This window comes from Miniopterus schreibersii, assembly GCF_964146895.1.
Source record: "Miniopterus schreibersii genome assembly, chromosome: 10".
In the NCBI taxonomy this organism is placed as follows: domain Eukaryota; kingdom Metazoa; phylum Chordata; class Mammalia; order Chiroptera; family Miniopteridae; genus Miniopterus; species Miniopterus schreibersii.
In genome coordinates, this window is record NC_138110.1 from 45987642 (window position 1) to 46015205 (window position 27564).

The window sequence follows — 27564 nt, forward strand, 5'->3', positions numbered from 1 at the left end:
AAATTTATCATTTGTTGGTTGAATAAACTACTAACTGCAGAATTGGCTTGATAGTTGGCCAGCTATGTTGCATAATTTACACAGAAAACTATTGTTATGTTTCATGAAGAAGCAGGTCTAATAACTATTAGAATTTTAAATAAGAAATTAGTATAAAAAATATGGGGGCGATATCTTTAACAACTATAATATGAATTGAAAATATTTGTGATTTTTTTTTGTTTTGTTGTTTCGAGTTTTTTTTGTTAATCCTCACCTGAGGATATTTTTTCCATTGATTTTTAGAGAGAGTGGAAGGGGGCGCGTGAGGCGGAGGGTGAGGGAGAGAGAGAGAGAAACACTGATGTAAGAGAGACATCGATTGGTTGCCTCTGGCACATGTCCTAACTCTAGGGATCGAATCTGGAACCTAGATACGTGCCCTTCACCAGGAATTGAACCCACTACCCTTTGGTGTGTGGCCTGACACCACTGAACCACACCAGCCAGGGCCAGAACGGCTATAATTTAAAAAGAGATAATAAGTGTTGGCAAGGATGTGAAAAAAATTGGAACCCTCATACATTGCTGGTGGGAATATAAAATGATAAAACTGCTATTTAAGACAATTTGGTGGTTCCTCAATAAGTTAAACATAGACTTAACATGTGACCTAGCAGTTCTAGTTATTTACCCAAGAGAAATAAAAGCACACGTTGAAACAAAAACTTGAGCATCGAATGTTCATAGCAGCATTATTCATGATAGCTCAAAGTTGGAAACTACTCAAAAGACCGACAGACAACTGATGAATGGATAAATAAAATGTGGTATACTCATAACAATGGGATGTTATTCAGCCATAAAAAGGAATAATATACTAATACATGCTACAACACAGGTGAACCTTGAAAACGTGACATGAAAGAAGCTAGTCACAAAAGACCACGTATTATGTGATTCCATTTAGAAATGTTCAGAATAGGTAAAATTCATAGAAACAAAAAAATAGAGTGTAGTTGCTAGGGGAAAAGGGTAAATGGGGAATGGCTCTACTGATGAATATTTGGCTTCTTTTTGGAGTGATGAAAATGGTCTGGAATAGTATAGTGGTGGTGATTGAACATCTTGGTGAATATACTAAAAGTCACCATTGTACACTGTAAAAGTTAATTTTGTAAAAGAGACCGGCAGTTTTGGAAAGAGAAAATTTACTTAACACTTTTAGAACACTACGAGTTCCTCAAATTTCTCAAGCTTACTATGAAGAAAAACTGCTCTGAGATTCAAGATTTTTAGCATACTTTGTTTTATATTTTATTTGAAAACAAGTAGTTGAATTAAATTTTTTTTTAATTCTTTGTTCAACTAGGAAAAACTCATTGTATCCAATGAACAGGAAGTTCTACGAGTTCATTACAGAGCTGCAAGAACATTGGCAAATCAAACACTGCCGTTTAGTGCATGCACTGTTTTACTGGACGCAGAAGTCTACAGTGTGCCACTGGATGCTCAGGTACAGTGCCTCCCTGATACAGTTAGAATGTCCTTAATACAACTTGGGCTTTTTGTCATCTATTTCCATTGAAGAAACTTGAATTCAACAGTCACTAAAGCTGAAATGAGAAAAACAACTCTTTCAGATCAAAGTGTTCCCAAGTCATCTAGTCCTCTGTTTTCTGAAGTCCTCTTATACAATACCATGTCTAATAATGTTTATAATATAAAGGTTTATATTACATAATATATTTAGGGGTGAGCAAAAGTAAGTTTATAGTTGTTCATATGGAAAAAATATATAATAGAAGAGTAAACTGTTTCATGTACTCACAACTGTAAACCTACTTTTGCCTACCCCATATAAAAATATAAACCTTTATATCATAAAAGTAGATAATTACAAAACAGGTATGTGCTTAAGATAGTGTTCCTATAGATAATTTGTAATTTTTTTCTAAAGTGCATATTTATACATTCAGTTCTGGCCTTCAAGCACCTGGAAAGCTACTGTAAGCTGGAAAACCGTATAGGTAGATTGAACCTCTAGGTTGTGACAGTGCTACAATAGGGCCAGGCTTTTGTTTTAATCTTGGGTGTTGTTGGAATAAATTAATACAAAGTAAGTCCTCATTTAACATAGTGGATAGGTTCTGCAATTTTAAGCAAAACAACATATAACAAAACTAGTGTTACCATAGGCTCATTGATAGAAGCAAGAGTTAAGTTCATATGGCATCTCATCAGGGTTATAATGAAACAAACAACGTAGAACAAAATGTTACTCAAGGACCTACTGTAATTGAAACACTGTAGTTGTATCTTGAACAAAATTTACTACCACATATAATTACATGAATTCTGAATTAGACATGTCAGTCAGAATTTTTTTGTTTCATAAATCAGAATGAAATTCATTGATCATAAGAGAATATAATGATAAAATAAGTGTAAACTTGGACAATAAAGGATTATTTAAAAAAAAGACTAGGAAATGCTTTTTTAAATTGGACAAACTAGAAACACAAGGGTTATAAAGTATATTACAGAGAAAGTTACTGAGTTCTCTCTGGGTTTTATTTTTCTCGTGTGTTAAAAAGAAGGAGATTAACCTGGAGCAGTAGATTTCAAACTTTCCGAAGCCACCAACTGTTTTATTCAAATGAGAGCATTCAGAGATAACAGAAACAGTTATTAAAATGAATAATTGAATTGATCTTAGGAAAGAACTATTTGACTTTTAGGAAATAGACACTGGAAAGGACTTTACATAATTTCCAACTTTAAAAATTTTAAAGGGAAGAATGAATGGTTTTTAATAAATGAACAATTTAACCCTCTTGCTAAAGGCTGGACTAGATCATGTGATATCTTGATATCTTTTTAAGTTTCATGCAATTATAGAGTAATGAATCAATTTTAGAACAATATAAATCAAGCTATAAGGAAAGTCTCTTGAAGATCTTTAGCTCCGAATGTTTGAGTAAACACACCTGTTTATTCAACTATTTTTAATATTCTCTTTCAGTCTGATGACAGTAAAACTTCTGTGAGGGATCGCTTTAATGCAAGACAGTTCATGTCTTGGTTACAAGATGTAGATGATAAATTTGACAAATTAAAGGTATGTATATTGAGAAGTTCTATTCAAATGGATGCTTCCCCCTTTTTTTTTATTTTAAATTTTTAAAAAATTTTTATTTATTGATTTTAGAGAGAGAGAGAGAAATATCATTTTGTTGTTCCACTTATTTGTGCATTCATTGGTTGATTCTTGTATGTGCCCTGACCAGGGATCAAACCCACAACGTTGACATGTCTGGCCGACCCCCTAACCAGCTGAGGTACCGGCCAGGGCTGCTTCCCTTTCACAAAGAGATACTGCAGCTATGTTAGAGAGTAATGATTAGGAAAGGAAATACTAGTCAGTCACAAATCCTCACACTAGGCCACAATTGGAAGATAAAAGGAAAATAAAAACCACAAGTCTTATTCTTCAGGGCCAATGTAGAAAAAGAAGTTTCTTATGGGGATCTTCATGTTTATTGTCCAATATACAAGTCTGGTTATAATTCTAGCATATGAAAGAAAGGGAAAACAATAAGAGAAGAAATTTATTTTGCAAATAAAGAAAATTATTTGGTTTTAGATTTTCAATACAAATCACTTCTCAGATTTTCTCAATTCTTTTGTTAATTTGAAGTCTCATTATTTGAAACAATAGTTTTAAATATTAAGATGATCGTGAAGTTGCAAATCCAGAAATAGTTGGCAGTTGGATACAGACAGGGTAAAACATGCATGTGTAACTCAAAAACTTTTTATACCCCTAATATATCCCTAAAGAAACTATGGATGAAATTAATTTTTAAACAAAGCAAATTTAATACAATAATTGATTAACTTTTCTCTTCTTTTAAATAGACCTGTCTTTTAATGAGGCAACAACATGAAGCTGCAGCTTTAAATGCCGTTCAGAGATTAGAATGGCAGCTCAAACTCCAGGAACTTGATCCTGCCACCTATAAGTCTATCAGCATTTATGAAATCCAGGAGTTTTATGTTCCCCTTGTTGATGTTAATGATGACTTTGAATTGACTCCTATATAGCAGCCGTTACTTCCTGGTGTGTCATCTTAAACCGATGGAGGCTTATACTGTGGAATACTGCCTTTTGACAAAAATACTGATATTATGCCTTTGCAATTGTTGGTAAAGTTCAACTAAAGTTGGTTATGTAGTAAACACTGTCATTTTATAAAAAATGAAAAGACATATTTTGGATCTTAGGTCCAAACAGTTTCTAATTGAAAACTATTATTTATATTGGTGAAAGGTGATTACATTTGGCAGGCTGTGGTAGATATTTAAAAAGTTGAGAATCTGCTAATAGCGCTGGAAGTTGTTAGCACTCTAAGTAACAAGATAACCACTAGTATGCAAATCTTTTTCAAGTTTTATTAAAATATATCAGTAAACTAAAAGGTTCAATTCCTACCAAATAGTTTCTAATGTGGAAGAAAAACTTGGCACAAAATTTCTTCAGTTTATTATCTCTGTAAATTAATTGTACAGTTTTCTTTTCAAAAGTTTAATATTGTCTTTCTTTTTAATAACTTATTTTATACATATTGTGCAGATGTAAATCTTGTAATTAATGGTCAAAATGTATACAAAGGGATTGGTAGTCAAAACATGTACAAAGAAATAATTGTAAACCTGTTTTGTCTAATGTTTTATTGGACCAAAGTTGTAGTTTCTATGGAGTATAGCAGTAGTGTAGTCAGGTAGCAAAACTTTTAAATAAGGCATGCATGTATTTGAGTTAGCTTGTTTTCATCACCATAACTATAAAGGTTGTGACTTAGTTGTATTGCATGCTTCTTCCTATAATTTAACTCTCTCCATCAGTGATGCCTAAAATAGTGTAATGTGTTTCATGCTATTCTCCTGGTATAGTACCTATGACTTACTATGTTGGATGTATTATTTAGAATTAGTCATACAAAGAAACAGCTCTTTTTTTCATCTCATAGTAGAGCCTATTTTCTCCTTTCACCCCCTAAATGCCTTTGAATGAAAATTCTGAAACTGTAAATGTCTATTTTAATACTCAAGTATGATGAATCTGTGAATATATGTAAAATATGTTTAATAAATTTTATTGGTCATGTTAAATCATTGTAAAACTTTTTTACATTGCTAAAGCATAATGTTTTAAGCTTAATAACCTTTGCACTTTTAAAATAAAAACTGAGTACTCCAATGAAAAAAGATATTTGGTAGTCCAAATAAGTAAAAGAAACAGGCATATTCCAATTGATCTCTACAATGTTTATGAAAAATTCATTAATATACTGTATTTTTTTTCCTTGTATCAAGATATACCAAACATAATTTTCAGAATTTTATAATTAAGATTTGGTATGCAGTTTTTAACAAAATTAATTAGCAATATACTTAGAAAAAGTCCAGTTTCTCCTATAACATGATACAGATTAAATATTCAAGAATATTTCTGATCTGAAACCTGCTGCTAAACTTATTAAACATTTTTGAAAGGAAAGTTAGGTTATATGTAAAATTGATTATAAGTATATGAGATAAAATTTACAGAACTTTCCATAATAATTTCTTGAATTATAAAATAATACTGGATGATTTTTATTCTGATAGAGAAAAGTAAAAAGAATATATAAGAAATAAAGTGTTTAAAATTCAGCTTGCACATTGGAAATTCCAGCTGATAGGAGAGAATGGAAAAATTGGTTACTGAGTGCAAAGGTCCATATTAAGCTTAGGGATTTTTGAATTTTTACATCAATTTATATTTAAATTCATATTGTACTTGGCATGCGCAATAAAGAAGCACGTGTAAAAAATACACAGTGCAAGGACTTTAATATAAAGGTTGGATGTAGTAGTGTTTAGAAATTTAGATGAGAGATTTTGGCCTTTTTTATTAGATAAATGGGGCCAAGAAAGGCAGGGTAGATTTTGAAGCACTGGTTTTGTTGAAGTTAAGTTTATTAAGGCTGGGAACATTAAAAGCTAATTTATAAAAGCAATACTTTTTAATATGAAAAACTTAATGCAAATTTTGTTTATACTTTTGCCTAAACATTTAAAAAAAAAAAAAAGATTTTTGAGCATTGAAGTCATAGAAAATATGAGAGGGGTAAGTTTATACAGCTTTTTGTGCTGATGGTCCAACCTGAGAAGGTGGGGTGAGGGAGATCAGTTTGGCCAAACATAACAAGCTGCAGAAGAGAAAAAGCCAGCAAGCAGTAATCTGGCATATTTTAGTCATCCCAGCTTTTTAGTATTAACCACAGTTCTCACCCTCTTTAATGGTACCTCAAGTTGCCAGAGCCTCTCTGCCATGATTCTGCTTCTGCAGATTTCCTTTGTAAAATGACTCAAAGCTAATCAGGATAGCTTAAAAGAAAAATGAATGCCTCTTCGGTGGAAACTTATACTTAAGTAAGTAGTTAAGGGCTTTTGATATTAAAGATACTCTGAAGCTCTGAAATGCTAGAAACAACTTGGAATGGAGTATATGCCTAAAAAGATTTAGGATTCTGAAAGAGAAATAAAGGATGGTTAGTTTAATCAGTGATTTTTTTCTTATCTATTCAAATATCATGAACAAGATACTAAATTGTACCTAAGGATTTGTATTTCTTTAAATCTTGTTCTAAATCATATCTGTTTAATAAATGACTAGTTGATATTTGTGCATGTTATTTAATAAAGAGTTATATTTTTATAGAAAAAATAAGAGTGAAATGTGTGCTAATTTTTTTTTTTTTTTTCTTAATTTTCCACTCCCATACAACTCTATGCCAAACACTAATACTTGGGCAGCTAGCAAAATTGCAGAAATACTCACTTTGGGGAAACAAACAGTGTCTGAAGAATTAGTCCTTCAAGTTCAAGTCTATTTAGTAATGAGGTCTCAAAAATGAATTTTAAATGTTAGACATGCTGTAAACTTCGGAACTGCAAAAATCTCATGCAAAGACCCCATGAAGCTCATTTTAGTGAACTTAAGAATTATACAGTTATTCTAGAATACAAATTGGATGCAGTGCTAAATATCTATTTTTCTTAGTTACCCAACATGTGAGCAGTATTTTTTATTCTCTCTGATATCCTGAAACATAAAATCCCAAAATTTTATATAGAGGAAATTGCCTATTTGAAACTCATGAGATAGTTTTATCTTGTATTTTAAAGAAAGCATTTTCATATATTTTTTAAAATCCTTTGAGCCCTATCTGGTTTTGCTCAGTGGTTAGAGGGTCAGCCGGCGAGCTGAAGGGTCCCGGTTCAATTCTGGCCAAGGGCACGTAGGTACCTCAGTTGCAGGCTCGCTCCCCAGCCCTGGTCGGGGAAAGTGCAGGAAGCAACCAATCGATGTGTCTCACATCGATGTTTCTCCCTTCCTCTCTGAAAGGTAAGGAAAAAATATCCTTGGGTGAGGATTAGGGAAAAAAATCCCTTTCGAACATGCAAGGCAAAAAGATTGTTAGAACAGATGCTAATCTTTGGAAAAGCTTGTGTAAAGGTAAGTTGGTTAAAATATCTTGTAATTCATTTTCTTAGTGGCTTCTTGGGACCATAGTTTTCCTTGTAACTAAAATGGAAATACAAAACCTTCACAGAAGTAGTTATCAAAAAGAAGAAAAAAACATTACAAGAAAACTACAAACTAACATTCCTCTTGAACATATTCATGTCTCAGTGACATTCAGTTAAGCAACAATTCCTTAATTAGGATAGAGAAAGTACAAACCATAAAAAAAAAAAGAAAAAACTTGATAAATAGGACTTCATTAAAATTTAAAACTTGTTCCTCAAAAGACACTGTTAAAATGAAAATGTAAGCCACACAGTGGGAGAAAAGATTGCTTAAAAACATAGTTGATAGCTTGGCTGGCGTGGCTCAGCAGTTGAGCATCAACCCATGATCCAGGGGGTCCAGGCTCAATTCCCAGTCAGGGCACATGCCCCAGTAGGGGGCGTGCAGGAGGCAGCCAATCAAAGACATCATTGATGTTTCCCTCTCTTTCTCTCCCTCTCCTCTCTGAAGTCAATAAAGACATACTTAAAAAGAAAAAAAGATTTCTTTGTCAATATTTGCCATTTTAATTATGTGTATTGGTATGGGTATCTTTGTGTTCATCTTGATAGGGACTGCGTGCTTCCTGAACTTATGTGACTTTTTCCTTCACCAGGTTAGAGGAGTTTTCAACCATTATTTTTTCAAACAGATTCTCTATCCCTTGCTCATTCTTTTCTCCTTCTGGGACTCTTGATGTGGATATCCTTACGCTTGATGTTGTCCCAGAGGTGCCTTAGACTTTCCTTATTACTATTTTTTAATTCTCTTTTCTGCGTGGGTGTTTACTGTAATCTTGTCTTCTAAACCACTGATTTGATCCTCTGCTTCATCTAACCTGCTTTTAATTCCTTCCAGTGTATCCTTCATTTCAGATACTGTATTCTTCATTTCTTACTGGTTCTTTTTTATGGCTTCTGTGTCCTTTTCAATGTTTAGTGTCTCTTTGTTTAAGTTCTCACTGAGATCATCCATTCTTCCTCTAAGGTTCTTGAGCATACTTATAACCGTTGTTTTAATCTATCTTGTATTTTGGTTCCTACCATTTCCTTTCATTCTTGTTCTGGGGATTTCTCTTGTTCTTTCATTTGGAGCCTATTTCTTTGCCTCCCTATTTTGCCTCTCTGTGTTAGGTAGATCTGCTGACTCCAAAACTTGTTATGATGGCTTTATGGTGAAGGTGTCTTGTTGGCTCAGTGGCACAATCTTCCAGATCACCTGAGCTCCATGCTCCAGGAATGTTTCTTGTGAGTTATGTGCACCCTCCTTTTGTAGTCGAGTCTTGAATGCTTTTGGCCCTTTCTTGAGTGGTTAATCCTTCAGCCTGGCTGACTATAAAGGTACACCTCAATCACCGTGTATGAGACGCTGTGCAGAGGCTGCCCCCCGAGGCAGAGTTGCTCCCAGCAGGGATAAGTGCCTGCCAGAATCCCCCTTTGGGTGTGCTGCTTGTGTGGTTAGTTGGGTCGAGCTCTGGTGTAGTCTGAAGCCCACCACTGGTTGTGTTGGTTCTGTGTCCACTCAGGTGGGATTCAGGTACTGGTTGATGTCAGACATTGTGTGTAACCGGCCTTGGGCTACCTATCTGAAGCTACCATACTCTTCTCTGTGTCTGCATCTACTGGACCTGGGTGTGCATGGGAGAGGCAAGTCTGTGTATAAGGGTCAGCTTCCTCCAGCTTAGAGCTGGGGGCAGATCTGCAAAAGTTCCCTGAGGTTCACCTCCACCTGTCAGTTACTCCACCTACCCTTCGGGTTGCTTGATATTTCTCCAGAGCCTTCTGAAGAAAAACTACATGACGAGCCCAGGCTAGCCATGATCCACAGCCTCTTCCACAGGTTGTGAGCTCAGTAGGGCAAAGCAACGAGGGTCAGGAGGACAGGGCTACTTGGGGATCACACACTCAAGCACTCAATGAGGGGAAAGTGGCCCCTGCTCCAAAGCCTAGCTACTCAGTCTCTGCCAGAGTCTCCAACTCTTGTTCCCCCTAGAGGGGCTTACTGCAGGTTCATGTTGAGTGCAACCCTCCATCCCTTCTAAAGAGCAAGCAAGGGGGGGATAGAGTAAAAGAGTCTCCTGTTGGGGGTGATGCTGGCCCAGCCTGCAGAAGAGAGCTAAGCACTTCCTTCTGGTCCTACACAATATCCTCTGAGGGTCTCACACTTTGAATGTCCCAACTCTGGGCTACTCACCCTTCCCCTCACAGAACTGAGCCCAGTGGGGTGGTGTATCTGGGACTTGGCAGGGTTGATTCAAACAGTCACCCATTAGGGGTGGTGCCCACAAGGCTGAAGCAGGGAGGCAGGCACTTCTTCCCCTCCCCAGGGTAGTATGAGCTGAACTTCCAGGGGAAATTGGATTTGCCACCGCACATATACAATGTAGCCATACACCCCAGCACTTGCCTGTCTGGTTCCTGGACAAAAGCCTCCCCGGAGCCCTGGCCTGTGTGGCTTGGTTGGTTGGAGTACACTGAAAGGTGGTGAGTTCAGTTCCCAGTCAGGGCACATACCCAGGTTGCGGATTCGATCCCTGGTCCGGACATGTATGGGAGGCAACCTATCGGTGTTTCTCTCTCACATTGATGTTTCTCCCTGCCTTCCTCTCTCTAAAATCAATTAAAGAAAAAGCAACGACAATAAAAAAACAGCTTCCCTGGGAGACGCAGTCTGAAAGTCCCAGCTCTGTGCAGCACTTTGGTCCCCCTGTGCTGCTGAACTCAGCAGGACAAGCCTGGCAAGTGATCTAACAGGTAGCTGGAGGGGCGCCAGCTGTGCGCTTAAGGTTGAGGAGACCGGCCCTCTTTCCCAAGCCAAACAGTTTAGTCACTGTCTGAGTCTCTGCCAAAAACCTCCCCAGAAAAAGAGGGCCCCTTAACGTCACTGCTGGGTGCAGACAGCAGACCTCTCCACAGGACCCAAGTATGGCAGTGTGGCCTTGCCAGCAGTCAGAGACTGGACAGTGCACTCCCCAGGCTGGTGCTGTAACAATTGGAGCGCTTGTCCCTGGGAAGGTTGGGTCTGGGTCTCCCAGGGGGACTGGATCCCCATTGATTTTCACCACCAGATGTTATGTGGCTGCTCTTCCCATCTCTCTTGCTCTGAGTTGGGGATCCCTGTGTGGGGTTGAGACCCCATGCTCCAAGTGGGATGGAGTTTTGCAGCCATGATATCCCTCCAGCTTCTCAACCAGGCCACACCTGAGTATAGAGGGCTAGCCTTTTCTGCATTTCTGCCCTTCTTTCCAGTCTCTATGTGACGACTTCTGTAAATCCTTGGTTATTATATTTCAGTTCAGCTAGCATTCAGTTGGTTACTCAGGTTGGCTGTTCTATAATTTAGCTGTAAGTCTGGTTTGGGGCGGGGAGCAGGTGAATGTAGCTTCCACCTACTCTTGGATTCCTCAACCACAGAATTTGCAGTCATTGTTCATAGCAATTTTATTCATAATAGCTCAAAACTAGAATGAACTCCAAAGTTCATCAACTGATGAACTAATAAACAAACCGTGCTATATTCATACAATGGAATACTACTCAGTAATAAAAATGAATTACCAGTACATGGTAATATGGATGAATCTCAAAATCAGTATAGTTAGTGGGGGGGAAAAATTGGACACAAAAGACAGCATAATGTGTAATTTCATTTGTATAATCTAAAAAAAAATGCAATACTATAGTGATAAAAGGCAGATAATTAAGTAATTGACAGGGACCAGGGATTAGGAAGAGAAACATAAGGAAACTCCGGGATGATAGAAATATGATTGTGGTTTTGGTTAAATCACTGTATACGTTTGTCAAAACCCATGAAATTGTATACTCATCGAATTGAATTTATCATGTGCAAATTATACCTCAATAAAATTCACAAAAAGTAGCAATGCTTTTTATTATTTTTGGTAATCACCATTTCCTTTCAATGTTAGTTCTGTTATTGTTGGTATAAATATACTTATGAAGTTCTTTCCAGAAAGTTAATTTAGGTAGGGAGGCTGGCAAATGCCTATGTGCCCTGGGTTACATGAAGAAGAGAGAAATCATGGTGACAGTGAAGGAGATGGAATGGAGAGCAACAATAATTCTAAAGTGGATAGGAAGAATGGTTATGTTGACTGTGCCAGGTAGGATATCAGGCATTTACATTTCATTAGTTCAACTAACCCTGACAACAATGCTATGAAAAAGTGCTTTTTTATCCCCTTTTGCATGTGAGCCATCAGGCTTGGAAAAGATCACTGAATTACCCACGGTTACACAGCTAGTAGGAGACCAAGACCCTGGGACAAGTTTGTCTGACCCCAGCTGGCTTCTGTGGCATGTCTTCATCTAAGGACTGCCAGAGCCTCTGAAAACCACTTTGCCTAAAGCTGGCCCTCCACCTTATTAACTACCCTGAGTTACCCACCAATCCTTGTTCCAAGCATCCTGGCTACCCCAGTTTGTGGGCTGGGGCTCAGAACCTGGAGTTGGCAGTTGGGAGCAGCACCTAAAGTGGTGACTGAAGAATGGGGCTAGGACAGAGAGCAGATACACAATCAAGAATATAGAACCATGCAGCTAAAATATGTGCTAGATTTTAGCGAAAAGGGAGTGGAGATGAATTCTATCGTTGGGAACATTCTTAATATAAGCAGTGTTTGCTACAATGTTATTGTAATCCTTCCTTGCACAGGCTGGGCTCTAACTCCTCAGCCAGGGCAAGTCTTTGTGGATCTTATAAAAGCCTAAGAATCCCTCCCTGCACATAATGAAATGATGCATTAATGAAACCATTCCTGCTTCCACAATTAGTTGAGGAAGCAAAACATATACACTAATAGTGAAAGTCAGTGCAAGTAAATGCTTTAGGAGCTCAGAGTCTGCTGGGACTTTAGCAGGGGAAGTCATTCATTTAATCAATTTATTCAATAAGCATTGATTAATCACTTACTATGTGCTACGCACTGTGTTGAGTCATGGAGGATGATATGTGAGCAGGGTGATAAGTGAGCAGGACTTAGAGTGGGTAGGATTTACGTAACCAGGCACTCACGGCGCAGCACATTTAGTGAACTTCTGAGAGGAGGCTGTACCCTTGGGGATCCTTATTCAGTTGGTCTCATGCAGATCCCAGACACATGTATTTTAGCAAATCCGGCCTCCGACATCCTATAACAAGGGTTCAGGTGTCAGCTCTACCGGGTAACAGGCTAGACTACCAGGTCACTCGGTGCCTCAGTCTTGCGTCCCTCCAGGAGGACATACAGCAGGGGCCCCACGGGTTGCTGTGCGGACTCAGTGAGCACCCGCACGCCACGCTCTCAGCGGCAGCACTCCCACACGCTCAGCGCGGAGAAGGGGCCTGACCGTAGGGCCTGCGGAGTCCTGAGATGGGGCGGGGAGGCGGGCCGACTGAAAGCGCGCGTGGGCGCCCGGGAGGGGGGCGTGTACCTGAGGGGGCGGGGCCACCGCGCGGCCCGTCCGGAGGCTGGGGGCGGGGCCAGGCCGGGGCGGGGCCAGGGGCGGGGCCGGTGGCGCGGGCTGAAGGGAGCGCGGGGGAGAGAGAGAGGCCTCCGGGCGGGAGCTGACGGCGGCGGGGCGCGCGGGGAGGGCCCGGGAGGAGTGGTGAGCGGGAGGCGGGAGCGGGGGTGGGAGGCGGCGGGCGGGCCTGTCTCTTTAAGGTGCGCGAGCTCGCGGGCGTGGCGCCGGGGACTGCGCGGAGGCGCGGCCTGCCTCCCTCGCACGGCCCGCGGCGCGCCCGAGCTGCGCCGACCCGCCGGGAAGCAGGGCGGCAGCCTCGCGGTGCGGCGGCGCACGGTGAGCGGGGCGGGCCGGGGCTGGCGTCTGCGGCGCCGGGGGCCGTGGCCGCGGCGGGCTTCTTGGGAGCGGGGGACTCGGGCGCTCGCGCGCGGCCGAGCCCCGCCTACGCGGAGGACAAAGTGGGGGTGCCGCCGCCGGTGGGCGCTGGGCGTGGGCGCGCAGGCCGGGCGCCCGGGTGCCTGCCTCGCCGGGCGCGCACTCCGGGCCCGGCCCTGGGGCGCGAGGAGCCGGCGGCCTCGCCCGCCGCGCGCGGGGCCCGGGCGGCGGCACAAAGGCGCTGTCAGCCCGCCTCCGGGCCGGCTCCCGGCCGGGAGACTCCTCGCGGGGTGTGAAAGCTGCGTTCGTGGGCATTGTTCTGAGCTCAGAAAAAACTAGAAGCCTCTTGAATAATTCTGCTGCCTGCTTTGTACGTGCCCCTATTTACTTGAATATATTTTCAGTAAGGGTTTGGGAGTAGGATGAAGACAACCGTAGGAGATGAAAAAACACAAAAATAACCTCTCCTTGGTAGCTGTAAGATGAAAACTAGTTCTGGAAAAATCAGTGTTCAAATACCTTCTTTGGCCTCCACAAATGTGTACTGCTGGCTCCAAAAATTATCCTCCTATGTATGTGTTGTCAAAGAAGTTAGATAATTGGGTTACTAACGGTCTTTAGGAAAGCTTCTGGGCCTCAGTAGCAATCACCAGGGCTTACTCTTTCAAACTGAGTCATCCTGGGTACGAAGCCCTTTCTTCTTTTCACCTTACTGTTTTGGCTTTATTGTGCTTAGTAATACTTAGTATAAAAATTTACAGTCATTATAAAGGCCCCATAAACGCACCTTTTATTCCTCTTACATCAGTAGTCATTTATTTTAATTGGTTCTATTTGGGTGGGTGTGGAGGGGTGTTTTAATCCCAAGAAGTTATATTTTCTCTTTTTTAAAAATTTAATAGCCGCGTTGATTATTTAACCACTGTCAGAATTTGTGCTGGTCTCCCCCCGCCCCCCCTTTTTCTTCTTTTTAAACTGTAATATTTTCTTAATAACTTTGAAGAATCTATGGTACTGTGGCATAGAATCAGAAGAGCTTCACATTTAATGCAGTTAATAATTTACTATTCCCTTTGTTATTTGCTAAATTATTTAAGGAATGACTCTCAACTCCTTTCTTTGAGCTGTTGCTTTTTAATTATGCTAAGAAACAGTGAGACAGTCATCATTACTAGAATAATTTGCATAAAAATTTGTTTTAATTCTAAGAATTAACATATTGTTAAGTGTTTTTAAATTATAATACAGTATTAATAGTTTTCATACAGGCGTAAAGTTCACTAATGGGCCTAAAACTAAGGTTGAACAGTAGCAGTGCAGTTTTGAAACTCGTTATTTGCTTGATGTACTCTCAAGTTACTGTTGACATATATACATAAATATTCATTTTAACTTTTACAGTCATCATTGCTAGGTAGTCTGAGAAATTTCAGTATTCTAGATCTTTGGAGGTGGTCAACAAGACATTATTATATAAAATTGTAGGGTGGTTTTTTTTCCCCTGTGTTTAATCTTTCATTGAGTGACTTAAATGATCAGTCAAAAGTCTAACACAAACAATGAGTTTTGGTTTATTTGTATTGTTTCACATTTTTGTATTTGTTTTTGCTCTAGTTCTTACCTTTGGATTCAAGTTTTTTGTTTGTTTGTTTTTGTTTGTTTGTTTAGCTTCCTGGGAATTACTGATTGTCTTTGAAGAAACATGAAGTCACATTCTGTTATTACGCTTACTCTAGCCATCTTGATGTTCCTGACGTGGATCCCTGTGTCACTGAGCTGTAACAAAGCACTCTGTGCTAGTGATGTGAGCAAATGCCTTATTCAGGTAGGACTAAAGGGTACTTATTCTTAATATTAAAATATATTGTAGAGCAGATATAGACACATATATACAGACATAGAGTGTATGTATAATACAGTGTATTAGATGAGGGCCTGAGGTACTCAGTCGTGGCACAGTGCTCTGGGGTTTTGCCCCTGTACTTCTCTTGCATACAAGCAGGGTCAGATTCAAGAAGTTCAGTACTGAAAATAATATCCAGCTTTCTAAACATACCGTTACAAGGTGATGAGCACTCTGTTCAGATGAACTAAAGGGTTTCTCTTGTATGACCTAGTTTACATAGCAAAGAGACCAAATAACTATATTTAGAAAAAAAATTAGTCAAATAATAGACAAATTGTACACTAAATGTAATGTATTAGTTGTCTGTTCTAAGAAGTTACCTCCAAATGTAGCAACTTAATTCAGTAAACATTTATTATTTCATGCAGTTTCTTAGGGTTAGGAATCTGGGAGCATTTGATATGGGTGGTTTTGGCTCAGGGTTCCTCACAGGGTTGTAGGCAAGTTGTCATCTGGGATTGGGAAATTGGCTTCTGAGATAGTTGATAATTATCTTTTTCAGTCATCAAGGCAAGCCTAGTGATGTAGCTACCACTGTCATTTTCTGAAGAGAAAAGTGAGGTTAAGTAATTTGGCTAGGTTCATATAGCTATTAAGTTGCTGTAGAATGTGGTCTGTGTTTTTGACTCCAAGGCCTGTGGCCTTTCCACTAATCATACTCTTCATAAAGTGGTGAACTTCATTTCTTACATAACTGTTCTCTCTTTTCCATCCTGTTAGATCAGCAGCAGTCTCATGCCCTTTGTGTGTCTGTATTTTATTAGCCTCCCTTCTAGTTATTGGCTGTTGGCTAAGAAATTCATTAACCACACATACTAGAATTCTATGTATGAGTCAGCTACTTCTTGGCTATAATCCTGACATAGGAGCAATTGTGTGTATGCACTAGAAGTATTAATGATTTTTATAGATCAGAGGCATTTTGTGCTTAATTCTGACATTTTGGTTCTTCTCATTAATAGTTGAAATCCTAGGAAGCATGGCCTTTACGTGAGTGTAGTTTGTCACCACCTTAGCTCTGTTTATTCTTACTTTGCATTTCAAACCAAAACATTTAACTAGAAATGTTTGTTAGTTGAGTGATTGGTTTTTAATTTTTTTACTATGAACATTTTCAAGCACAAAAGGAGATGAGGGTATGAATAGCAGTTATGATTAGCAGTTACAGCAATCATTAACTCATGCTTAGTTACCCTTGTTTTATCTCTATTCTCCTACTCTGACCACACCAGCTGTTTTAATTTCAAGCAAACCCCTGATACTATTTTACCATAATTCTAAAACCTGTCTTTTAAAGATAAGAACTCTTCAACACATAGCTATGAGCAATTTTAAAATTACCAGTAATTCTTTAATATCACCTAATTTTATACATGGACGTTTCGATATGGCATGTCTACTTAGGCTTGTCCTCACTGAAAATTTTGTAGTCTGTACATTAATTCCAGCTTTGTGCTGTGGGGAATCTGTGCTCACTTCCCAGGTTGTTGCAGTGTAGCTTCGTTACTCATTAATAGAAATAAAGTCTCATAGCAATTGCTATATTCATGTTTAGGTGGAAATTCACTTAAATTCCAAATTATTTTTTGACTCTCCAAGTCTATACTTTCTATTAGTTCAAATAATGAAAAATTAGATTTTATTTACAATACCTTGCTTGTAAGAGAGTATTTAAATAAGAAAGCTTTTGGTTAATATTGATAATACTTTCAAAGGCATTCCATATTGCTGGTAAGAAGTCTGATGACAATCTGTTGTTTAGTCTCTGTAGGTATCTTTGTTAATTTCTTTCTTCTCTCTGGAAACGTTTAGTTTTATCTCCTTATTCTTGGTGTGGGTCTTTTTTTATGGACATTGTGTTGGCCACCTGTGAATCTTTTCTGAGAGGAGGGGTTTATTTTGAGTTGAAAACTAGAACATTCCCTTTTATTATTATTTTTATATATAATATCCTCCTTATTGAAACTCTGATTAGTATGAGTCTATGATGTTCTGTGTCTTAGTTTTTTTAAACAGCTTTATTGAGATATAATTCTAATACTATACATTTCACCGGCTTAAGTGTACAATTTAAAGGTTTTTAGTATTCACAGAGTTATGCAACCATCACCACGATGTAATTTTAGAACATTTCCATCACCCTAAAGAGAAACCTCATACCCATTAGTAGTCACTCCCCATTTTTTCCTCCCCACCCCTAGGCAACCACTAATCTACTCTGTATGCCTGTTTTGCACATTTAATATGAATGGAATCGTATAATATGTTATTTTTTATGTCTAGCTCATGTTATTGAACATAATGTTTTCAAGGTTCATGCATGTTATCGTAGGTATCACCACTTCATTCTTTTATGATCAGATAATTTTTCATTGTTATGGATATACCTCATTTAATTTATCCATTTATCAGTCCATGGGTATTTGGATTGTTTTTATTTTTTGGCTACAGTGAATTATGCTGCTGTGAATATTCATGTATATTTTTATGTGGATATATGTTTTTATTTCTTTTGAGTATATACCTAGGAATGGAATTGATAAGTCATATTTCTGTGTTTAACATTTTGAAGAACTGCTAAAGTATTTTCCGAAGTTACTGCATACATTCTCACCACCAGTCTGTAGGGATTACAGTTTCCCTCCGTTCTCACCAGCACTTGTTATTATCTGTCTTTTCATTGTGTTGATGGTATGATTTGCAACACAAAAGTTGAAAATTTTGATTAAGCCTAATTTAGAAATTTTTTTGTCACTTACGCATTTAGTGTTGTTGCTAAGAAACCATTGCCTAACTCAAGGTCACAAAGATCTACTTGTATATTTTCTTGTAAGAATTTTATACTTTTAGCACTTATATTTATTTTGATTTTATTTTTGTGTATGGTGTGAGGTAGGGTTCCAACTTCATTCTTTTGCATGTAGATATCCAGTTGTCCCAGCACCATTTGTTAAACAGACTATCTTCCCCCCTCCCCCCCACTGAATTATCATAGCACCCTTGTTGAAAATAATTTGATCTTTAATGTTGGAGCATGTTTCTGGATTTTCAGTTTTATTCCATTGATCTATATGTCTATCTTTATACCTGTACCACATTGTCTTGATTATTGCAGCTTTGTGGTATGATTTGAAATCAGGAAGTATGAGTTTCTCTGTTTTGTTTTATTTTCAAGATTATTTTGACTATTTTGGTTCCCTTGCGTTACCATATGAATTTTAGGATCATCTTGTCAATTTCTCCAATTAAAACCAGATAAGATTTTTTTTAATGATAGATTTTACTTTTTGGAGTAGTTTTTATTTAAGTTGACAGAAAAATTGAGCAGAAGGTACAGAAAGACCCCATGTACCTCTTCCCTTATACTCACTGTTTCTTCTATTATTAACATCTTGCCTTAGTTGATACTTTTGTTATAATTGATGAACCAATATTGACACACTATTATTAACTGAAGCCCACAATTTACCTTAGGGCTCAGTGTCTTGTATAGTTCTATGGATTCTGACAAATGCATAATGTCATATATCTGCCATTATAGTGTGATACAGAATAGTTTCATTGCCCTAAAAATCCCCTGTGCTTCCATTTGGCCCTTCTTCCTCCCTCACATCACCCCCCGGGCCAAGCCCCTTACAACCACTAATTTTTTTTACTGTTTCTATAGTTTTGCTGTTTTCAGTATGTTATGTAATTGGAATTATGCAGTATGTAGCGGTTCCAGGCTGGCTTCTTTCACTTAGCAATATGCATTTAGTTACTCTATATCTTTTTTTTGGCATGATAGCTTATTTTGTTTTATTGCTGATTTACAGTCCATTTTTTGGATGTACCACAATTTGTTTATCTGTTCACCTATGTTGAACAGAGACATCCCTGTTGCTTCCAGGTTTTGGCAATTAAAAATAAACCTGCTATAATAGCTAAGATCTGGGAAAAACCCAAGTGCCCATCAGTAGATGAGTGGGTAAAAAAGATGTGGTACATTTACACACTGGAATACTATGTACCTATAAAAAATGAGCTCTTACCCTGGAGATTATCATGCTAAGAAAAATAAGCCATTAAGAGGAAAACAAATATACATGTGCTCACTTATTTGTGGAATCTAATGAACAAAATAAACTGACAAACAGGATAGGTCCAGAGACATGGATGCATGGAACAGAATGACAGATCTCAGAGGGAATGGGAAGAGATTAGCCAGAGAACATATATGCATATATGCATAACCCATGGACACAGACAGTAGTGTGGGGAAGGCTTGGGGTGGGGTGGGGGCTGAGTGGAGGGGGGCAAAGGGAGGAAAAATGGGAGACATCTGTAATAGTGTCAATAATAAAAAAATTCTACATGAAATAAATAAATCTGCTACAAACATCCATATGTAGGTAGTTGTGTGGGCATAAATTCTCAACTCTGAACATATGCTCAAAGTATGTTTACTTTTGTAAGAAACTCCAAACTACCTTCCAAAGTGGCCATAACATTTTCTGTTCCCACCAACAGTGATTAGAGTTTCTGTTGCTCCACACCCTCATCATCCGATATTGCCATTGTTTCGAATGTTCACTGTTTTAAAGAGTACATTTGGTATGTTGTTTTAATTTGCAATTCCTCATTGGTTGAGCATTTTTTTCATATGCTTCGTTTGCCATCTATATGTCATCTTTGGTGAGGTGTCTGTTCATATCTTTAGCCCCTTTTTAAATTGACTTGTTTGGTTTTCTTATTGTTGAGTTTTAAGAGTTCTTTGTGTATTTGGATAATATACTTTATCAGATAAGTCTTTTCAAAATACTTTCTCCCAGCCTCTGGCTTGTCTTCTCATCTCTTACTTGTCTTTTGCAGAACAGAAGTTTTTAATCAATGAAGTTCAGCTTATCTGTTATTTCTTTCATAGATTGTGCCTTTGGTATTGCCAGCTAGGATTTTAATAGGAATTGCATTGAATCAGATCAATTTGAGAAGTGTTGCCATCTTAACAGCATTAACTCTGCTGATTCATGACCGTGAAATATCTTTCCTTTTATTTAGATCTTATTTTTTTCAACAATATTTTGTAGTTTTCACTGTACAGATCTTATACTTCTTTTGTCAAATTTATTCATAGATATTTTATTCTTTTTGGTGGTGATATAGAAGGAATTATTTTCTTAATTTCATATTCAGATTGTTCCTTGCTTTTATAGTGTCGTAGGTCTTAAATCTGTTTTTATCTTCTTTTATGCTTTCTGGGAAATTTCCTTGACTTTACCTTTGAACTCTTTGTATGGAATTTTAAAATTTTTGCTATAACTTTACATTTTTAGAAGCTCAATTTTCTGCTTGTTAATTTTTGTATTAACACGTTCACTTGTTTTTTAATGCAATATTTTCTCCTCAGATATTTTTGAGGTTACTTATCTGAAGTTTATTCTGTTACTTGGATTTATCTTTCTTCCAAGATTGGTTTTTCTTTTAATTTATGTCTCTCGTGTGGCAGGCGTTCCTCAAATGTATAGTATTACTTAGGTGTCCATTGTAACTAAGAATGAGCTATTCAAAGCATGGTGGGGAGACTGTATATGTGGGCAGGGCTGACACACACAGGCTGGAGAGTTTCACTTGGGTAGGGAAGCCCTTGATGCTGGAATGTGTTCTTTCCTCCGAGGCTGATCATTTTCCTGAAGAGAAGCTTTTGGTTTGTTTGTTTTGATTGGCTGGTTTTCTTGTTGTTGTTGTTAATCCTAACCCCAGGGTATTTTTTCCATTGCTTTTTAGAGAGAGTGGAAGAGGGGAGGGAGAGACACACACACACATTGATGTAAGAGAGACACATTGATTGGTTGCCTCCCGCACACACTGGAGCACACACCCCAGCTGGGACCTGACGATCAAACCTGCAACCCAGATAGGTGCTCTTAACTGGGAATGAAACCTGCCACCTTCGGTGTGATGGCCGACACTATAACCACTGCACCACACCAGCCAGGGTGATTGGCTGTTTTTCTTGCTGTGGTTGGAGTGGGTGGGTGGACAATAGATCCCTGGTTCTTGTCTTTTTGCTCTAGTGTGGAGGGTAGCCTAACTGGTCTGATAGAAACTTGAATTGGAATGCCCTCTTTCATTCCTATGTTCTTCATTTGAAGAACAGATTGGTTATTGGTATTTCATGTGCCAAGAATTGTTAAGTGGGGTTCTTGGATCCCTTAAAGGTTTATGGCATCCTCAGAATTATATTAAAAGTTGTATATGTACAGTATGAAAAAGGAAAAAAAGCCCATAGCTTTCAAGAGATTCTCAAGGTAGTTGATGCTTTTGAAAGGTTAAGAATTGCTGGGGCCCTGGCCAATGTGGCTCAGTGGAGCGGAGCATTGTCTAGTGTACCGAAAGGTGTGGGTTCCATTTCCGGTCAAGGCACATGCCTAGGTTGTAGGTTTGATCCCCGGTTGGGGTGTTTCTCTCTCACATCAATGTTTCTCTCTCTCTAAAATCAGTCAACATATCCTTGGGTGAGGATTTAAAAAAAAAAAAGTATTAAGAATTTATGAGGCTTTGCTTTTCATTGCACACAGTAAGTTTTCAAAATTCTGCTTTCACATTGACGTTTTCGATGAAAATAAGAGCTTTTCTCCTTAAACTTACAAAGGAAGAACGTGTACAGAAATAAGTATTGCTATAAAAGTTTAAAGAAAGACATTCCTTCCTTCCCTCAGAGGGAATTTAGATTTTCTTTTTGTTATTCTGGTTTGGTTTGAACAGCTTCTGTAGTGTTGAGATGATGTACTATGAGGATAAGTTAGAACATTTGTTTATATTGAGCTCTCTGCAACTCTTGAAATAACTAAATATAAAAAAATTTCCTTGGAAGCTCATAGTTATGTAAATATTTTTTACCAGTGTGGCCTTGAGGCAGCACAGTCATTCCTGCCACTCCTACAAGTTGCTACAAATAAGGGTAGTCCCTACACAAATATTTGTTTTGTGCTTCTGACAGGAAAGAAATCTAACTTTAAACATCAAGAAAGTAAAAATTGTCATCTTGGTGTATTTCCTTGCTCATGTAATGAGTGGTTTAGCTGTCCTATTTCAGGAAAAATAAAAGGTAATATATGATTTTGCTTTTAACAAGATGTTTCTGGTTTTTCCTTCTGCTGTGGGAGAACGTTTAAAATTTGGATCAATATTATGCTTTTACCCCAGAAATCTCAAGACGCATTTTGTATTAAGAATTAAAAAAAAAACAAAACCCTTACTGACTTGTGAGTACTTTTGGCTAATATTTATGGTCATATTTAGGATGATATAAACATATTTCATGAAAATATTCACTTAGGTGCAGAGATCTTTGATGCATTATTCTAGCACTTCACTGGTTATCTGAATATTTACTTAGCATTTTTATGTACTAAATCAACAGTCCGCTTTTTTCTAAAAATTTATTTAACTATTAAATCTTAAATTTTTTGACATAAGTTAGGATTTCAAAACACTTTTTATTAATAATTGTAATTTTTAAAGTGTATTTTGTCTTAAGTTAAAAATATAAGTAGTTCAGATAACTTCAGGACTTTCTTAATCACAGTAAACTAAAAAAATTAACTTTCTCTTCCTTTTTCCTTAATCAGTGCTAATTAAACTCTTTGTTAGCTTCTTGCTACAATTATCTTGGTTTGTTACTAATACTAGTAATATTTTAGTTTACAATATACGATATTTTCTCTTTTCTCTTACAAACCTTACCTTATTTCTTATAGTGTTATTTTCCTCTTCATTTTACTTCCCTGCTCTTAAAAGTTGTGGCTCTAACTCGCGTTTGTCCTGTTTTGCTTCAGTTAACCCCTCATGAAAATCTTTGAAATGAATGTCCAAAAGTACTGAGTTAGGCCTGATGTAATTTAAGAAAAGAATAAGTCATTGTTTCCCTTTGAATGTTTAATGTGGTTAAAATAGCTGCTAAAATTTGGAAGTAGAGACTAAAATTTATTTTCACTGTTTCACCTGTTGAATTATTATATTAAAACAAAAATGAGAATTTCATTGGGAGACATAGAAATTTTCAAATATAAAATAGGGAGAAATTTTCAAGAATAATATAGAGAGAATAAATAGTAAAATAATTCCCATTACCCTGTCAGTCAGCTTCAACAGTGATCTGCAAATGGCCAGTCCAGTCTCATCTATACCTATCCCACCTTACCCCAGTGGGATTATTTTAAAGAAATTTGTTGGGGAACTTTTAAAATAAATAAGATTAAAGTTTTATTACTAGGTTTATGTAAGAAGTGGGTACCATTTCACATAGTTTGGAAGTCACGTAGACACATGAACTTGTATGCTGATTTATTTAGCCAACGGAGAACACTACTATTCTCAGTAGTGTTTCACTTAAGTTTATATCATTTTCAGAGCAAAAGTTTACCAGTCAGTTGGAATTTATAACGAACAACATGATGATAAGATTCAGCTGAGAAATTTTTGTTTGAAGTTTGAAAGTTTGTTAGATGTTGTTCTTAAAGCGTATTACTATGTCAAAGTGGATTTGTTGTAACTTAACATAATTATGTTTATTCTTTTGAATAAAGGCTAATTGAGGATGTTTTATTTTGTATATTTGTTTTTAAATAGCCATTTGATCTAAGAAAAATTATAATGCAGGTAACATCAGCATAGGTACAATCTAATGCTTTGTTGATTACTGATGCTTATGCAATATGCATTTACTTAATTAGCTTTGTTCTTACATTCCTGAGGCCCTTTTTTTAATCAAGATATTATAAGTACTTAGAGTTGGCTTAGTTTAATATTTAAGAACCTCAGTTTGTGTTTTGAATGTGTTTTTATAATTGTATACACAATAATCTGACTCTTAAGTCATACTACCCAAATAAATTAAATGTTTGCCATTATAAAAATATTTCATATTTTAAAAATTTACAGAATATATAGAAGTAGAAAAAGGAAAGCAAATCATTCATAGTTCTATTTTAGAAACACAGACTACTCTTAATTCTTTGATATAGTATTTTCTAGGTTTTAATTCATGCTAACATGATTTTTTAACAACTGTATTGTATATAAAACTACTGTGTTCTGCATTTTTGACTAGCATTATTTTATGCTTCTTTGTAAGAAAGTATTTATGGTAGTTTAGAGAAATATAGTTTTAGCTTAAAAATAAAATAGAGGAATTTGGTTTTAGAGTTAGAACTATCTTCTGTATTGCTTTCTTTAATACCAGCTTATGTTTATATAGTGCTTTATATTTTTCAATTCTGATTTATTAAAATAATAAATTTATGGGCCATAGTGTACCATACCGGTCTTTCAAAGGTGAAATAATGTATTCCCTGATCTCCCAGTGCACTTTTTGGGGTCAGATTTATTGAGGTATAATTACATACAATTCTCTCTTTTTTGTTATGTAGTTCTATGCTTTTTGACAAGTGTGCTCATGTGGCCACCACAGTCAAGAGGGAATATTTTCATCACCCTTAAAAGCTCCCACATGCTCCTTTGTAGTCAGAACTAGCCCCCTCCACTGCCTCAGTGCCTGGCTACCACTGATTTGATTTTTGTCCCTATAGTTTCACCTTTTCCAGAATGTCATATAAACAGAATTGTACAGTATGTAACCTTTTGTTTCTATCTGATTTCTTTCATCTAGTATAATACTTTTGAGATTCATCCAAGTTATTGTGAGTTTCAGGTATTTCTTTCCTTTGTATTGCTGAGTAGTATTCTGTTGTGTGGCTGTACCATAATTTGTTATTTATTTACTAGCTGATGGACATTGGGTTGTTTCCAGTTTTGGGTCATTATGAGTAAAGTTGATATATACTTTCACATATGGGTCTTTGTGTGGACAGATGTTTCATTTCTCTTGAATGAATATCCACGAGAGGGATTACTGAGTCACCAAAGCATTTTCATAGCCATTATATCATTCGGATGCCAAAGTCTATAAGGGTAAACCCAACAATACCACCCCCTTTTTATGACCGACAAACTGAGACTCAGTATTATATGCTGCAGCTTATGGGCTGTGACTTGAATCCAGATTCTATAAGTTGAAGTCATTTGCTGTCTGCACGACTGTAATGTTCTCAGTGATGATGTTTCCCTGTTTTACCAGCAGTGCTAACAAGTCTCTTAGCTCTTGGCAATAGTTAAGAGAATGGAAATATTTATCCGTAACTGAACATCAGAATATAAATCAGATTCTTCCTCAAGTTATTAGTTTCCATCTCTAGCCTGGAAATTTGGAAGTTCATAAAATAAATTTGTACTCTTACAGTCTAGTCTTAATCTTAAATGAATGATAACCCCCCATTTATTTTGCATTGAGGATTAAGATTTCACCAGAACCTTAGGTGTGTAGAGAACAAGATTTTCTATTAAAGTTGATTAAGTAATTATGTAAAACCTCTGTCTTTTGGCATTCAAAAATTTGAAATTCTATGTCACATTCAAGGTTTTCCCTAATAAAAATGTAGTAAAATGCATTTGAAATGATTAGGCTCTTCCTCAAAGCTTTTTATCCTGTCAGATTTTCATTTCTTATAAGCTTTTTAAGGAACTTGCCAAATTATCTCTAGATACCCATGTTGGTCAATATGGGATAGCCCAAATGTATAAATTTTTGTTTTCCATTTAGTATAAAATTTTTATTTTTCCAGTATAAAATTATTGAACAATGTGATTACCAAAGTTTAAATAACATCTAGAATAGTCCTCCACACAGAGAACAGATAGATGTCTTATTTCATTATTACGCTGGCTCTCACATGTAAGAGCAGTGGTAGTGGGAACAACCTTGAATCAGAAGACCGTGTGTGAACTCAGACTAATCAGTAACCCACTCCTCTTCAGCCTTTCCATTGGTACCATAAGCAACACCCACACTTTTTCTGAGACTTGCAGACTAGGAAAGCAGATGATATGGTCTTTAACTCACTGAAGCAACAAAAGAATTAACTATTAAATTCCAACTCACTGGTTTTGCAACTCTTGGCCGGTGATACTTATTTTACCTTTACAAACAATGACTAAACTTGGGCAATAGCAGTTCTGATTATATTCAGGTACTGAGAGTGAATTATATAATATCTTTAATTAAACATCCTAAAGGATTACCTAAATTTAATTGTGGGCTCATTCTCTCTAAGAAAGAGTAATAACTATAATTATTGAAATGCTAAATTAATAAGAAATAACTTTCATATTTCTCATTCCAGTGTTTAAAAAGCAGGCATATCAAACCAAAACTTGGGTCAAACCTCAGCCACTTACTAATTGAATGAAATACAGATTTCAAAACTTTACTTGAAGAATGAAATAATAACTATATTATTAGGGCTCTGTGAGATTCAAAATAATGCATATGAAACATTTAACATGGTGCCTGTTAGTGATAAAATAAACCCCTCTTAGGAACTGTGGGGAGGGGCAGCAGTAAATACTTGGAAGCACTGAATCAGTCTTTCTGGACTGCTGTGAACTTCGAGTTTGGGTGTGATCACATGTTCCATTCAGCGGAGCAGTACTCAAATTTAGTTCTAGGAAGGTTAGTAAAATGTATAAATAGTCAGATTTTCCAAACAGGAAAGTCTACATCTCAGCTCAACTGTACTTTTTATTTAATAAGTGGAGACTTTGAAATAAGGGTAGAATGGGAGATAATGAAGTTTTTGGAGGTAGTGGTAAAGAAAGAGGTGTGAGGGTCAGGAACTGAAGGCCCGTCTCTGAGTTTTGGTACATAGAATGTTCTGTTATGCAGCTGTTAAATTATGTTGACAGATTTTTACAATAGGGAATTGCTTATTTGTTTATTTTTTTTAGAGCAGGACAGTATGTAATCATTTTCTTAGAAATGCATAGGAATTTACCAAAGTAGGAGGAATTTGGGTGTTTTTTCCTTGTACTCCAGTAAATGTTTTTCAAAGTCTTTGATAACTCAAATAAATATCTAAAATTTTTAAGGCATTACTTTTATCTTGACTCTAGCCTCTTTCTGGTTACAGAATATTCATTTATATCCTCGTAACTAGAACAGCATAACTTTACTAGTGGTAAAGATTTCTTTTTAAGTGTCCTGAAGAAAAGATCCTGCCTAACATTTTTAAATGGAGTAATTTTTCCTGTGATCCTTGATTCATCACAGAGTTACATTTTGAATTGTTTTCTTTTGTATTTCCAATACTTAGGTTCAAAGCACTTTAGAAAATGTGTTTTAT

General features: G+C 37.0%; 2 protein-coding genes across 7 annotated transcripts in view; both read left to right on the forward strand.

The window, feature by feature from the left end:
* ANKRD12 (ankyrin repeat domain 12) overlaps positions 1-6742 on the forward strand; it is a 93190-nt gene extending 86448 nt beyond the window's left edge. For all 4 annotated transcript variants that reach the window (XM_081148947.1, XM_081148946.1, XM_081148949.1 and 1 more), the window contains 3 exons: positions 1352-1495; positions 3005-3100; positions 3901-6742. In XM_081148947.1, the coding sequence (XP_081005073.1) occupies positions 1352-1495; positions 3005-3100; positions 3901-4086 (426 nt within the window). In that variant the 3' untranslated portion in view covers positions 4087-6742. The remainder of the gene's footprint in view (positions 1-1351; positions 1496-3004; positions 3101-3900) is intronic.
* A 6469-nt stretch (positions 6743-13211) lies between these two features.
* The window catches only part of TWSG1 (twisted gastrulation BMP signaling modulator 1), a 31808-nt gene continuing 17455 nt past the window's right edge, over positions 13212-27564 (forward strand). Inside the window, exons 1-2 of one of the 3 annotated variants that reach the window (XM_081148595.1) lie at positions 13212-13401; positions 15109-15265. In XM_081148595.1, coding sequence (XP_081004721.1) covers positions 15143-15265 — 123 coding nt within the window. In that variant the 5' untranslated portion in view covers positions 13212-13401; positions 15109-15142. Of the gene's footprint in view, positions 13402-13623; positions 13811-13926; positions 14013-15108; positions 15266-27564 lie in introns of those variants that run through there. The other 2 variants (XM_081148597.1, XM_081148596.1) reach the window with 2 other exon arrangements.